We start from the raw sequence: 15,645 nt of genomic DNA on the forward strand, positions 1-15,645 counted from the left end.
TAAGTACGGTTCCCAGGACCGCCTCCAATGCCCAATGTCACTCGGTGTGGCCGCCGGCTTCCGAGTGCCGCTGTGTGAGTGAGAACGAAACCGACGAACGAACGGTCGAACGGGTTGGAATCGGATTGGGCGGATTGAAAATACGTCCGGCAACCGTCGTCGACTACCTTCATCCTGTAACGAAATAAAAAAAACAAACCCCGAACCGGCAAGGACACCAAACCACACGAACTTGCACGATGACTAATCTCGTTAATAGGAGCCTGGGATTTATTGTCTTTGGATTAATTTTTGCTTCATTCTACGGCCATGCTACGAGAATCTTTGGTAAGTGCCGATTGCCGGTTTTATTTATTAGCCCCAATTCCAGCTTTAAAATTGGGTTCCAATTTGTTATGAGCGCCATCTGAAATGTGATCCATGTGAAGGAAAAAGTAAAACTAGTTTTTTTACTATTTGTTGGCCCTGTCGAATTTTGTAGCAAAACATACTACTTACTTGTCCTTTGATACTTTGCCTTTTGATTGGTGTCGGACCTAAAATACTTTGCCCTTTGACTGGTGTCGGACAAAATCATTCAGATTTTGAAATCTTAGTGCCATCTAACTGACCAATTCGTTGGTAATGCATCGTCGAAATCCTCAGAGTCATTTATTTTCCGCTCGCTTTCCGTGAAGTTACGGGTCGTGTTGAGCTTTAAGTGCACAGTTCCAACGTAATCATACTTAGGTACTCTACAGAATGAAGTTCAAACATTGTGCTACATTTTCCAAAACAAAAAGGGGTTTTCACCAAAAACGCTTTTAATTGACCTTTCTCGGAGTGGATGTTTAGGGATCGCCCTGCACGATGACGGGGCTCGTGCAATGCGCCAACGCAGGACGCGGTGTAGGGAGCTTTTCATTTAGCCGCTTGATTTTTTTCTTTTTCGTTCGTCCCAATTTTCCGCCCTATCATTCAAAGCTTAGCCACCCAGAATAATGGGCTACCTTTCTCAGCGAAAACTTTGTTCTAAATCGCGACATGGCCGGGCCCTCGACGCTCCGCGGAACCGGGCACCACCAGAACCGAACGGGTGAGAGAAGCAATGGGGTCGTCGGCGCACGGGATTTGGTCGGGCCGCGGGGTGGGGTTTGTAAGCTTGCATAACCTTCCGTAAACCCAGCCCAAAAAGGAAAAACAAGGGCTTGGCCGCAGAGCAGCGCTCGGTACGCGAACGGAAAAGCAACTCGGGGAAAGGCCCATTGTTAGCCTTGAGCCGGCGAAGCACACGCTGCAGCACTGCATGGGCGCCGCGATAAGCGAGGAAAGTTTCCCGGGCCCCGGTCTCGGCCCAGCAGTCCTTGGGCTTTAACCCGACCGAGCCGAGTACACTGTGACAGCGCGTTGGTTACTGTTACGGCGCCGCCCGTCCCGGAGTCGGTCGTTGGGCAAGGAATGGAAATTATTTTGACAGCTGCCTCTGATTAGTGCGCTCATGCTTGAGTTGTCGACATAAATATGCTGCCATCGGTAGCAGCGCACCCCCGTTTTCAGGGTGCACCTTCGGCCCCAGACCGCTGTGGTGATGATGCTGTGGGTTGAAGAAAACCTCGTCTTTTCCAACGCACCGTGGGTGCTGTGCAAAGACAATTTGGCCCACGACAAATTTCCGCCATTCGGGAATTGGCTTGCTCTCAAAACACACAATTTACTGGAGCCACGGGGCAGAAGCACCCAAAGCAGGGGTCACGAACCACCTGAGCAGTCTATTTATAGAAACAAAAGTTTAAAATTATTTAAAATGAACATCCGTAACGGATTCAAAACTTCACGCTGGGAGCTTCACGGGGAACGGTTGGGATCATGTCAATTCAGAAGATTTTGGTCCATTAATAAGTTAGGATGCAATTAAAAAGAGCTAGAACAGCGCTTTGGGGGCTTTTTACACATCCTTGGTGTGCTTCATAATTACCTGAGGTTAGTTGTTGTGGCTTGACAGCGTTTGAGTAAGGAATTGCACTCGACGTAACATAAATCCGGACCCATTGCTCATCCTGGTTTTATCGATTTCTCAAAAGAAACTTAAACGTTAGGATTGGCCACGAGAGGAACCAAAATAACTAATGGAATGGAATATGTTCTTTGATTTTCTCGTTCGTGTTGAAACATTTCCTGAAAGTTTGTATTTATTCTTCGTGAATACGGAGAAAATAGCATATGGATTAGGGCGTAAATCGTAAGCATCGTAAACATCGGTGGTCATGATATTTCTAAGAAATTTATTTAAATCCTTTGCTCATATTTTAAATTGAAATGGAACGGAGGAATGGCGGTGGATATGGCATAAATCGAGACCCAGACCCAGGCAGCATAAATCGATCTCTCAAAAGAAACTTAAATGTTAGGTTTGGGATGAGAGGAACCAAAATAACTAATGGAATGGAATTTGATTTTCTCGTTCGTGTTGATACATTTCGTGAAAGCTCGTTAAATTTAGATAAATGAATACTACTAGGGTGGACTAGGGCGCCCCAGAAACACTTCTGTTGATGATATTTCTTGGTTAGACAGACATTAAGTTAGACATTTATTTCAATCCTTTGCTCATATTTGCCATCGTACATACCGAGTAAATCGTGGAAGAGACCCATTAAAACTTCATTAAAATTAAGTTTAGAACGATGGTTAAATATATTCATATTTAAATTAATCTGCAGCTCTCGTGACACATAAAACCAACTAAACTAGCATATGCGACATTAGGAAACAGTTTTAGCAGTGGTGGGCAATGTTTCGTAAATTTATAAGCTTTCGCAAAGTTTCGAGAAAGCGCAGGACATCTGGCTCGACGCCGCTTTCGCCTCATTTGCGGCACACTTCAAGGCCACCCTAAGGAGCGTCTCGTACGCTCCACTAAAGTAGCATAATCTCCAGAACTTATTCTTGGCACCGAGCGCCCATCAGCAGCGTTCAGGGGCCGCACCGAAGATTGGATGCTTTCCTGTTTCCACACGCTCGTGCCTCGTCCACACACACACCACACCACCGTGGACGACGGACCGAATGTCGGGGCCGAGGAAAACGTGCAGCTTTATCGATTTATGACCTCGTCCCGCACATAAAGTGCTGGTCGCACCATGGGCAATGGCACCAATATTTCCTCCTGGTGACGTCAGGTGCTCCGACGGACGGATTCAGGGCGTCAGGGCGTCTGTGGCTGGCTGGCGGGGCCGATGGGAACGGAAGTGAAGGATCGTTATTGTAATCGTACCGGGAATATTGGAGCGGGATCGTTGTTTGCTGTTTTGTAGCCGGGCTACATCAGAGGGATTAGTTGGCGAACCGGATATGCCGGATCATTACGGGCTAGGAACTCCGACCGGTGGCATCGAGTCCGATCGGATCGAGTTGGATTGACTCGGCATTACGCATTCAGACACTCGTTTCTAGTATTATTGTATACCGGAGTTCAGATTTATTGGGAACGACATTCAGTAATGGACCTATGGCGGTGGCGGCAGGATATTTGATACTGAAACATGAATCGTATCGAGTACAGCTGGGTCTTACGCCAACAAGGGGCTCTGAGCTTCTCGTTTGTAAGTAACTGGTTCGACTGGTTCGTCTTATATTTTGCCATCGACCAACATGCGTTGCATACATCTGCTGTTGGATTTAAATAATTGAACCATTAAGTTTTGATGAACAAATGTGCGACTTGTTCGAAAACCTGCTTCTTGTCTCCGGCCAGACATCTTACAGTCTTACGGTCTAGGCGGAGTGGGCTCGGGCACTCGGTCGATACCAATTCGATTGCCCAACGTGTGGCTCTTACACCGTGCATTGACCTCTTTCCTTGGCACCCAAACGATAAAACAAAGACAGCATGTCCCACTTTGGGAACTTTATTGGAGAGATTATGAGCTAAGAGAAATAAATTGCTTCTTGCGCGGGGTAACGATGTGGAAAAGAGCTGACGCAACCACAACACAATCCTTGGGCCAGCAGGGCGCCACCTTCCGCCTCGTGGATGTTCGAGCTAAGATTTCTTTTCCACTTGAGGCCCGTTTGCGTAAGACGTTAGTTTCGGATCTCTACCTTTTTTCTCCGAATTCTTCCCGCACGCACATGACCAAATATCTGTTTCAGCCTTCGGAGTAACATGTTTCCCGCCTCCCAACCCCCGGGTGGCCACCGGATGTCACTGTAAGCAACACATACATCAGGGAGGCGATTTTTTTATCGACGTTCGATCCTCCCTTTATCGGTTCGACTCCGTTCGGTTCCCGGAGTGGAGTTTCCGTCCGCATCTCGCACATCATCAAATTTTGAGGCGAACCTTTCCGAAAACAAAGCGACCAGCAGATCGAACGGTGCGCCAGCTCCTTGAGTGTGTCTGTTTTTTTCTGTGACGTTCGCGCCCCCTTCCTCTGACGTCCTTGTGCGACCGGCTGGCGGGTGTTGAAACCGGAGAACTTTTCCCTAACAAACTATTTGCAATTCAAATGTGGCCTCACCCTTTGCCAGGAGGGGTTCCTTTGCTTGCGAGAGTGTTCGCCGGAGATGGCATAGATTGAAAGTTGTAGCGGGATTGCGGGAAGGCGTGTAAGGATGAAGCGGGGAAGCGGGCTAAAGGACGGAAAAGAAATGTCGGATCCTTTGGCCGCCCCCTTGTAATGCCAAGAGCAGGCGAACTTTTTCACCGGCGAACAAGTGAGATTCGTACTTTTTGTACGGGCCCGGACCTCCCGGTCGTTGGGCCGCTGGCCGGGATCAGGTTTATGGATCTCCTTGTGATTGATTTACTGTCTCCCCGGCGGGGGTACGGTTTCCATTGTCTCCTGGACCGTGTGCTCCTGGGCCTGCCTGTTACGGGAAGCGAACCCGGGACACATACGGACACGAGAGCAACCGTCTTGTTTGTTGGGTAAGCCGAAGCCCTTGGTCTATCATCGATCGATTCGTGGAATTTGTTTCGTGATTTTATGAAAAGAACTAAAATAAGGTAATCCATTAAGCCGCTTGGTCATTGATTGGTTTGGCTCTATTATTGGTCAAATGATATTATTTACTGCTGGTACAACTCTATGATGGATGGTACCGTTCACCAACATTCGATTCGATTAAGGAAACGTCCGAATTTTGGGCCAAAGAAGTTCGAATTTTGTTGCTTATTTTTTGTCAAGGATTTTTTTATTGTACTAAATTTAATGATCTACACATTTACAACACACAACACATTTACACACAACACATTTTAGAACAGACAGGGTCATTATTGTACTAAACGTAAACTGTAAAATGGAATCCGCTGAAATCACCGATCGCCTAATTATTGGCAATTTGGCGCCCAGTTCCCGTGCTGGCAGCTTCCAGCTTCACATGTTTCGGGGCCAAAACATCAGAAACCGGCCAAATCGGAGGCCATTTCATCTTCATATGTTGTTCCGTGCTTCACTCCCGGGGCACACCATTCCGGGCGTCCGCCTTTTCATTTTCCCCATGGTTTTTATTTTTTGTAAATCAAATTATTGCAATGCAAATTTGTTTCGCTGTCCGCTTTATTCGGTTTTCCCGCCCGGTGGCGTGGTGGTGAGTTTCGAGCTCCATGTTTTCTCTTTCGCTCGCTGCAACCGGGCTCGGGATGATTTATAGAGCTAGGAGACCACCGAGTGGCCTCAAGTGTATCGTTCCCGGCGGTGTGTTGCTTCCCCGACTCGACCCGGGTTGGTCATCCGGGTTTGTGTTTTTTTTTTGTGCTGGGCGCGACGACGACGTTGAATCGTGATTTCCGTTTCGCCCACAGCCGTGGCTCGGCCGTGGGTCCTGTATGCACATTGCCCCGGCCCGTCTGGCTAGGCGACGGGGGGTCCGGGCCAGTCCGACTGTGCACGGGTTGACGTTGATTTATGTCGGGCAAATGGTGCCATTTTGTCGGTCGCATAATGGAGCGAAAGCATCAACCAGCACTACGGCCCTGCACGGCCCTTCGCTTTGCTGGACTGGACGGGCGAATGGCACGGGCAATAAAAAAGGAAGAAAAAACAAAACGTTACGGGATTGGTCGTGCGCCTTGGCTCCGCCGCTTTCGCGTGGTCCGGGGGTCGGGCCGCACGGCGGTTCCGCTTTTATATCGAATCATATAATTTTTAATTAATTTTCCACTCCAAAGAAAATGACCGTACCGTACCGTCGCTGTCCAAACGTTTTGACGTATTTGCCACGAGCCTATTTATAATTTATGTTTTGTATTCGTCGTTGCACCCGGGGGCCGGGGGCGCAGCCGTTGCACTGGGGCGGCTTAGGGGTAGGGCTTTGGTGGCACGAAGCCCGTCATTTGTTTCGCCATTTCTAGCAAATAATCATTAGCTCCACATTTAAGCTCCTTTGTAGCATGTGAGAGAGCCAACTAACAGCGGCTTTCAAACTTCCTTTTTCCTACCCACCGGCAGATATCGAAAATATTCCGCTCGTGAAGTACGTCGCCGTCGCTGGCCGCAACATTACCATCAGCTGTCCCGGAGTCAACGAGCACTCGCTAATCGATACGCTCATTTGGAAAACCACACAAACCGTCGCGGAGTACGTTAATGGGTTGCCATTAGTGAACAACCCGCGGGTAAGTTTTTGCCACTTGGCGTGGGCCACGCCAGGGCTCCGTCATACCAGCGTCATACGAGGCCGAACCGCGGTGCCCAAAATGACGTGACGCCCAAAGTAATGGGCCGTTTATTTGATGACGAGCATGAATCCGATTTTTATGTCCGTGATCTTGCCATTGTTTCCGTTCCCACGCTGTTGTGGTCGCGCGACGGTGTGCCGAATATTTAACCAGAATACTGCTACTTAGTCAACCCTTATTTTTTCTCCTACCACACCGTGTAGATAACGCTCCTGCCGGACAACTTTAGCCTTCACATTAGTCCCACCAGTTCGGCCGATACGGCGGAGTACACCTGCCTGTTCAACGATCGTCACAGTCCCGAAGCGATAGCGGATCTGCTGGTGCAAGGTAAGAGTCCTGGATGACACACATAGCCTTCGGAAGCATCGCGACAAGCTTGACATGTTTCGATGTGATGCCAGACCGGAAGGCTGGCCACGAACACGAACTTCGGTTGTGTCGTTTGCGATGAAGAATTAATGTAAAGCAGCACTGGTTAGGGACACCAAACAGCACTGTTTAGAGTTCGGCAGCTCGTAATTTACCATGCCATTCGGATCCCACCAACCATTCGACCGTCTCGATGCTCGAAATCTGGGTTTTTCATGGTCTTTTAAACAAATTACCAAATTTACGACATTCTTATGCACATGTTACGTCGTGTTATCGTGTCGACATTAGTTTATTTTGTGCCTTGCGAAAAGTGACACTTCTTAGGCTGTTACTTCACGGCGCCTGACTTCTGAAGCTCAATTCTTCGCCACAATCGAAGCGATCCTTGTGTCGATTGACATTGTGTTAATTCGCATGTTCTTTTATTCCACCTTACACGCTCTCCGGCAGACGTGCCAGATCCACCCGGCAGGCCGCTGGTAGTTAGCTTCACGTCCCGTTCCGTCGACCTGTCCTGGGCCCATTCGCAGGACTCCCGGAACGCACCGGTGACGAATTTTATCATCGAAATTAGGTAATACAGCTGCTCACAGCCACAGCCAAATTAGCATCCACATATCGACAGCATGTTCGGTGGATTACATTAACTTCCTCGGCCTCTCTCTCTCTGTCTCTCTTTCCGCAGGGTGGGCGAAAATGGCGACTGGAATCATGTGCCGCCGATCTACACCAAATCCACCCTCGCCTCGCACCAGGTGACGGGGCTGCTGCCCTTCACGGTCTACAGCTTTCGCATCATAGCCGTGAACGAGCTGGGCCACAGTGTGCCGTCGAAGGAGTCGTACTACTTCGTAACGCTGCGCGAAGGTAAGTGGCCCGGGGGCCGTTCCGTCGTCTGTTGGTTCGTCCCAGCAACAAATTAAAATTGAAGCCGCTCGCCATAACAACGTCAACGGGCGGCCTTAAATGTGTTGCTAACTGGTTCCGTCAGCGCCAGCGCGGGCTGACTTCTTGATGATCCGGTGTCAGCCCGCGGTTCGACTGGCCGGAAAAGCGCCGGATCCTCCCGACGCTTGCCAACTCTTTTTAAAACATCGTTCCGCTTTTACGAGCGAGCGCACGAGGTACGCGAAACGCGAAAAACAAAAACCCCAACAAAACAACGATTAGCAACGAAGGAAAGTTAATAACAATGCCGGAAACAGTAAGTGTGATTGGCAAATGGTTCGGTCGCACACCTTCGAAGGTGTTCCGAGACGATGTATTCCGCTTCCGGGCGGCTGAGTCCCCCCCACCCTCCGTCGGGGGGCACACGGTTGCGTGTGGCGCCATTTAATTATAATTATGGCATAAATTTGCATAAATTAAAATCTCACCACGGTTGCCTCGGTTGCCCGGTCGGTGCGTCGGGCCGACGTCTTCGATTGTACGTGGCGCACCGTTCCAGGTTCCGTCCGTCATTTTGCTAAACGAGATTCCGGGCCCCGGTCGCTGCCGTGGGAAAACAAATAAATTGGAATCAAATCGAGCTTAGGTGATATTAGCGAGCGTCGAAGACAAATTTGGCGAAATGTTAAAGAGGTCCGCGCGTTGGCGTGTAATCTCTCTTACACCCGTTGTGACACGTTTGACGTGCGAGGGCATAAATCGTTTCGCGGAGAAAGACTGTGCCGTGTTGAGCCGTGCTCGTGCCCACAGCCGGTCGGCTTTCTTGAATGTCAATCCTAATTCATTTATCGATTAGCCGTTTTCTGTAGCATCGTTCGGTCGAGACTAGGATTAGGTATGGTGGGGCTGAATGCTCCTTAAAGTGAAGAATACGGTAACAACTACTACACCTTTTGTAAATTCTTCCTCTATCCTACTTAAACCTACTCCATCAGGTCCATCATCATCAGGTTAGAACTACAGATTTTTGTAACAGTGCAATGTCGCATTTTTAGGCATACAATTAATGCTACTCAGCATACTACTGTGATTTAAATCAAACGGGAAACAGTTTCCTCTTATTATCGTGGTGTCGTCCATCGTGAATTCTTTCCAAACGGTCTGCAAAGAAATAATACTAACAAGGTGTTAGTCAAAAAGATGGTATTTGTGGAGAGGTTCAGTTCTTGGTTCAACTTCGTTGTTATGTTTTTGCATAACATTTTCGTGATCGATTCGACACAAACTCGACTCAAGAGGCCGCTCCGTGGACCCTGTTTTGAATCTATAGAACAGGTAAAAACTAAAACGAAGAACGCATTGAAGGCTATGGCGGAGGCTTAAAACGTTGGCACAAGTGGGAATCCGAGGAAATCGAATCGAATGTATAAGAATCAAAACGATATTTTAATTTTTTTTAATATCCTCGATATTTCCCGCTACTGTAGCATAACATTACTGATCTCAAAATAAAATGCCCTACAATAATTAGTTAAAGAAATTGTAGCTGGAGAGCTTATTAGTACGCATTACCCAAGATAAGACGCAGAGCTATTATCCGTTTCATCTCCGTAAATATCAATGTTCTATTAAATTTTAACATTTTAATTTATTCCCTCTTAGTCAGATCGTCAAACCAATAATTTGGTGCTATTTTAGTTAGATCCTAAAAAAATTTCCAGTAGCTTTTGGTCTCGTACAACTGTTAGTTGACAGAAAAGTCACTCACTCACCGTGGTACACAAAGTATGCGCTGATTATAAATCACTTTATCTATTGCGCCCCGTTAGTCTAAGGTCCTTCGTCTAACGAGAAGCGTTCTTTGCGCTGAAACCAACATTTGAATGACGAGCGTGATTGGAGGCATATTTCTTACGACCCACTGCTGGCGCTTACGCTTTCAACATCTTCATTAATGGCGCCCGTACGATGTGTCAGTTCTTCCTTCGCTCCAAGTGACCCGTGAAAGTAATTCAATTTACAGCATCCACAGCAGCAACAGGAAATAGGCCGGTTTTATCGCATTGAGCATTCAACAAATAACTTTCGAGTATCGCTAGTCAATCCTTCTGCCGACCGTGTCGCACCGATTCTGTCGCATCCATTTTAAAGAGGTTCCTTGTATATTTTTTCTTCTTCTTTACTTTAACACTACGATGGCTCTACGACGACGACGACGACGACGACGACGACGATTGGCGGTGCCGGGAAAACGCGCGTGAAAATAATATAAATCAACCACAGCACCGACCGGAAAGCCGGTGACGACGATCGCACACAACACGTCTGCCACCTCGGTGTACATCTCGTGGAAGCCGCCGCCACCGGACTCGATTTTGGGCGAGTTTCTGGGCTATCGCATAACGTACCGCACCCGGGACCGGCACCCGGACGACGTTAAGGAGATTTACATCCGTGACAGCACGGTGGAGGTAAGTGATTCAATTCCGCCCCCGAGTAGATGGTGCTCGCCCCCGCTCCCCCTCGATCGTCACTCGGCGCAGGACCCATGATTGATTTTTAGAACGTGCACCGGCGATGGCACCGACGGCTCCTTTTTGTTCTGCATCCTCTCGGTCCCGACAGCAAAATAAACAAGCGATTGGCGATGTCGGTCGAGTATCGCTGCTGCTGCTGCTGCTGCTGCTCCTGCGAAGGATAGTGTCAAATCAGGTGACATTCTACCGCCACCTTGCCCGGGCGAAATCAGGACGAAGAAGCCAACCTGTCACTTTCACGGCCCCGGTCCGACGTTATCGTTGGAGCAAATCCATCAAGGCGAGGCTTTCGGCGCTGGGCCGCTTTGGATCGATTTTGGAGATTTTAATTTATCCGATAAAGCCGGGCGCATGAAGATGACAGCTTTTGATTCGGACCAACGGACGGACGGCTTGATGGCTTTATCCTTTGCGGAGCGATTCAAAACTCTTCTTTCTCTGGGGTGGGCAAAGAAAGTTTCCGAAAGCTACGGGCTTTTTTTGTCGTTGTGATTATTCAACTTTGCACGGTGGTTAACTGCCGAAAAGGGGACAGCAATCGGCCCCGGGGGTTCCGTGTGGTCCCTCGTCAGCGGGCCGCCCTGACAGCTGTTGGAACTTTCCCGCCATGTGAAGTTACACGGGTGGGCGAATCAAATTTCATTAAGATCGCACAGGAAAAATTTGCATGGAGCAACGACATCGCGACAACACATCGCATCCAAGATGGGGCAACTCGGAAATAACTCTTATCTTGAAAATGTTCTACGCCACAGCGGCTTCCGATTGGTACCGACCCTCATTCTGGGCCGGCTGGCTGGAGATCTTGCGCCGTGCTGTTTCACAATTATTCGCCGGCGCTTGATTTACGGGACGAGATGCCACAAATGTAAATGGCCGCTCGCCGACCGACAGCAGCCACCAGATAATACATCATTTCGCGCGAAAGCTCCCGCAGAAAGAATGGTAATATGTTTCGCCATAAATAATTGCACGACGGCGGCGCCGAGCACTTGTAAGCGACGATAAATCTACATAATTTCGCATTATTCATAAACTCCCGGGCCCAGGGGTTTCGTGGCGTGGCCGGCGCCTGCGACTCCTCATTCTGCGGCGGTGCGTTTGTTTAGCGCCGTTTTTTCTCTTCGACTTCCGACGCTCTAAGCACGCTTCGAAAGGTACACAAACACACAGCTACACGCACACTGTCTTTATCTCTACGGACGCCATTTCGCACCACAATAAAAACCTGCTCGAACGAGACTTCGGCCGGTTTACGGCGATGAAAATGACGGAAATGGCGATCCGAAAAGGTCGGCCATCCCGGTCGTCGCCGTGGCTTATCATCACGGCGCTCCCACCGACCCAGACTCGGTCGGTTCCCAGCTTAAAGCAACCTTTAAGGTGGCATGGCTACCCTCGTGCTCGCGTTTTTCCGCTTAATTTGGTCCGCATTGTCACGCATTTCGACGCGATTTTCAATTTTCCCCGAACGCCATTTCAGCAAACGCGCTTTTCTTTTTCATCTCCCTGCAGAGCCACGAAATACATAACCTCGAAACGTACACGCAGTATCTGGTGTCGATACAGGTGTTTAATCCCGAGGGATTAGGACCGCCGACCACGGTGCTGGTGATGACCGATGAAGGCGGTAAGTATCCTGCCCGCTGGGGAGGTCCGGGGACTACAGACCAAGGCGCCATTGGTGCCGGATTGCCGGTGTGTGTGTGTGTGGAAAGCGGTGTTTAAAGAGACGGCGGTTTTTCGGTACTATTAGGACTTTGAATTAATTCATGCGGTTTTACAATACGTCGCAGTCTTCACCAAATTTCACACATTTATTTTATGAAACGCAGTATAGGTTGTTTGGTTTAAGTGTAAACAACACCATTTTAAACATCTGAATTTCGAGTTTTTTTTCTTGGTAATGTGTTTTCGCCGAGTGTACTTTTTCATTACTTCAATATGAAGAAAAGTGCTACCGAAAGTCATCGTATTTCAATGGATGTTTATGGTGAGCATGCTCTTGCTGCAAGAACGTGCCAGATGTGCAAGACCAAGAGCAACCTGGACAGTCAAAACAGGTTGATGATGAAGAACTGGCTACATTGCTCAATCTGGATGCATTTCAGACACAAAAAGAGCTTGCAGAAATGTTAGGATTTGATCACACGACGGTTTCCAAACGCCTGAGTGCCATGGGAATGATTGGAAAAAAATCTTATTGGGTACCACAAGAATTGAAAGAAAGAATTACTTCTTGCACTGCAAAAAAGTAAGGGTTCTTGTACCAAATCGCCACTGGGAAAGTGGATTTACTATGAGATTCCTAAACGCAAAAAGGCCTGGGTACAGCTTGGAGAACCAGGTCCATCGCTCCAAAAGCGAAATAATCATTGTGCACAGGTTATGCTTTGTATATGGTAGGATGTGAAAGCTGTAGTGTATTATGAGCTTTTTAAATCTAATGAAATTATTGATTTACAACGGTATCGACAGCAAATAATGCGTTTGAAGCAAGCTTTGGTCATAAAACGACGAGAATGGGACAAAAGACATGATACACCTATTTTTTAACATCACAACGCTCGATCACACATCCCAAAACCGTTCAAAACCCATCTCGAAAATGTCGGATGGGACTCGACCTAACCCGCAGTATTCACAGATATTGCTCCTTCGGACTATTACTTGTTCCGGTGCATGAGTAACGATTTGGCAGCACAACAAAGGTTCAATTGTTATGAAAGTATTCAAAAATAGATAGCTCTGATTGGATCGCTTCTAACGATGAGAAGTTCTATCGATACGGAATCCGGGAATTACCTGAAAGATGGGAGAAAATAGTAGCTGACGACGGACAGTACTTTCATCAGAGTAGTCATATGTTTTGCTGTTGTAGTTAGGCCACAACTGTCGAATGAAAACCGCATGAATTAGTTTCCTAAAGTCCTAATAAGTTGCGCCGACCTGGGCGCAGAGTGTCCAACTCGACAGGCAGAGTTTTAAGAGCTGTCCAAAGGCGCAGTTCGTTGTTTGGAATTCACGTTATGATTGATTTGAGTTGGGGCGAATTTCAAATCGCACCCGAAGAGAAAGTTCACGGTTCTCGGACTCCAGAAGCGAGACAACCTACTCCGCCATGGCGTTGTGGCCCTCATTAAGGTGTGCCTTTTGTGCCCTTTCTGCCAGTGCCGACGAAGCCGAGAAACTTGAGCGTGCTGGAGGTAACGTCGACCACGATACGGATCAGCTGGCTGGAGCCGGAGAAGCGGAACGGCGTCATCCACGGGTACCGGGTGTACTACGTGTACCAGAACCAGACCTTGCTCCACCTGCCAATCCTGAAGAACGATGCCGCCCAGAACTCCGTCTTCTACTACACCCTGACGAACCTGAGTGAGTAACCGGAGTGACCGGTGTAACAATGTAACGGCCGGAACTTGCTTCTTTTGCTTCCTCCGACCCTCCAGAACCGTACACCGACTATCGCATAATAGTGACCGCGTTCACGCTCAAGTACGACGGCGAACCGTCGGAGGTTTCGCTGCGGACCGACGTTGGGGGCCCGAGCCCGCCGAAGGTGGTGAACCTGACGTGCCACTCGCTCGACACGCTGTTCTTCAGCTGGCGGATCCCGCGGGTCTACCATTCGTCGATCGATTTCTACATCGTCAACTACCGCAACCTGGAGTACGAGGATTCGCACGAGATTCGCATATCGGCCAACGCGTCCATCGTCGAGACGTCGGTAAGTCTGATCTGTGGACCTGTCAGGAGGCGACGTCGGCCGTTCATTCCTTCACCCAACTGCTTTCTCCGCCAGATGATCATCCCGAACCTTACGACGAACAGTGCGTACGAGGTGAAGGTCCGCGGCGCGACCGTTAGCATCATCAACCCGAAGAAGGTCGTCCTGGGCACCTACAGTGAGCCGCTCAAAGTACGTCACCCGTCACTGGCAAGCGCAATTTTTTTTCCTCCATCTCATTCGATTCGCTCGCTCCGTTCTAGATTACCCTCCGGGTGAACTGCGAGCAGTTCCAGCCGCCTCCGTTGCGCCACAACCCTTACGTCGACCAGGAGCTCATCGTCCTGGCCGCCATTGTGATAGGGTGCTTCGGACTTTTGCTAATCGTCCTAGCGATTGTGCTGTGGAGGTGAGCTACGGCTCCTCCCAAGGGGGAGATGGACGACAGCTAACGGTTGATGTGGTTTGTTTGTTTCGTCCCGCGCAGGAAGTGCTTTCACACGTCGTACGAGGCGAGCGACCAGCGGCCATCGGAGCGGCACGACCACAAGCCCCCCGCCCCGGTCCAGTCGAACGGGTGGAAAACGTCCTGCGACTCCAACGGCATCGTGCAGACGTCGATCCCGTCAGAGGAGTACCTCAACGGGCAGCAGCAGGCGATGATCGATCGGTTCCATCGCTAGGCGGGCCACGGCCACGGCCCGCCGGCACTGCCGATGACTGATTAATGGTAAGCTTGGACCAACCGACGGATGCACCGGATCGTACACCGGGATCCAACCAACAACTGCCGCACCGTTTGTACATTTCTTGTTCCTTTTCTCTCTCCCCGGGGTTACAGTAAATCAACTGACGGGCCACGCGCACCCCACCCGGCTGCCGAGGCTGCTGAGGGCGGTGCGCTGGCACTGTCAGGGCGGAAGTACCTGAATAGCATAATTTATCGTGTAAGTCGCTTAGGGAAGCAAATGTAGGAAGAACGTCGTCGAACAACAGGAAAATCAACCAGAAACCACTCGAAAACAAAAAAATAAAATAAACGAATGACATACCGCAGGCGACCCCCGAGTATAGTAGTGTCGAGCAGGTGTCCCATTTCGGTTCTCGGTTCGCCCTCTGTGTCGCCCCGTGTCGTGTGTTGCAATAGGTTTCCCTCCTTTTTCCTAGAGCGCCCAGTGATATCAGACATTACTTTTCCGTAGCCCGGACCCGTATTATTATTGTTATGTGCTGCGCGTGCATTGTGTTAAGTTTGGTGCAAATACCGTTGCGGTTCCTTTTCCTGTTCTCCTGGCGTCTCCTGTGTTTTGTGCAAGCATTGTTGTTACCACTAGGGTACGCCAGTATGTGTCAAAATGGCTTAATTAAGCTGCTCGAAGCAGTGGTTTCTAAGGGGCCCCACGGAAGCCGAGTCCTTATCGACAGTCCGACAGCGAGGGCAGTGTAAGTGT

The 15,645-nt window shown here is 49.2% G+C and overlaps 1 protein-coding gene across 1 annotated transcript; it reads left to right on the forward strand.

Annotated features, from left to right (window-relative positions):
• The first annotated feature begins 239 nt into the window (after window positions 1–239).
• Window positions 240–15,173, forward strand: LOC128273555 (protein sidekick-2-like). The gene is made up of 13 exons (XM_053011549.1): window positions 240–327; window positions 6,435–6,601; window positions 6,868–6,994; window positions 7,490–7,613; window positions 7,725–7,906; window positions 10,211–10,398; window positions 11,980–12,094; window positions 13,636–13,842; window positions 13,917–14,194; window positions 14,270–14,386; window positions 14,458–14,603; window positions 14,682–14,924; window positions 15,036–15,173. The coding sequence occupies exons 1-12, from the start codon at window positions 240–242 to the stop codon at window positions 14,875–14,877; spliced, it is 1,935 nt and encodes a 644-aa protein (XP_052867509.1). The 3' UTR covers window positions 14,878–14,924; window positions 15,036–15,173.
• The last annotated feature ends 472 nt before the right edge of the window (window positions 15,174–15,645 follow it).

Source organism: Anopheles cruzii, chromosome 3 (genome assembly GCF_943734635.1).
Source record: "Anopheles cruzii chromosome 3, idAnoCruzAS_RS32_06, whole genome shotgun sequence".
In the NCBI taxonomy this organism is placed as follows: Eukaryota; Metazoa; Arthropoda; class Insecta; order Diptera; family Culicidae; genus Anopheles; species Anopheles cruzii.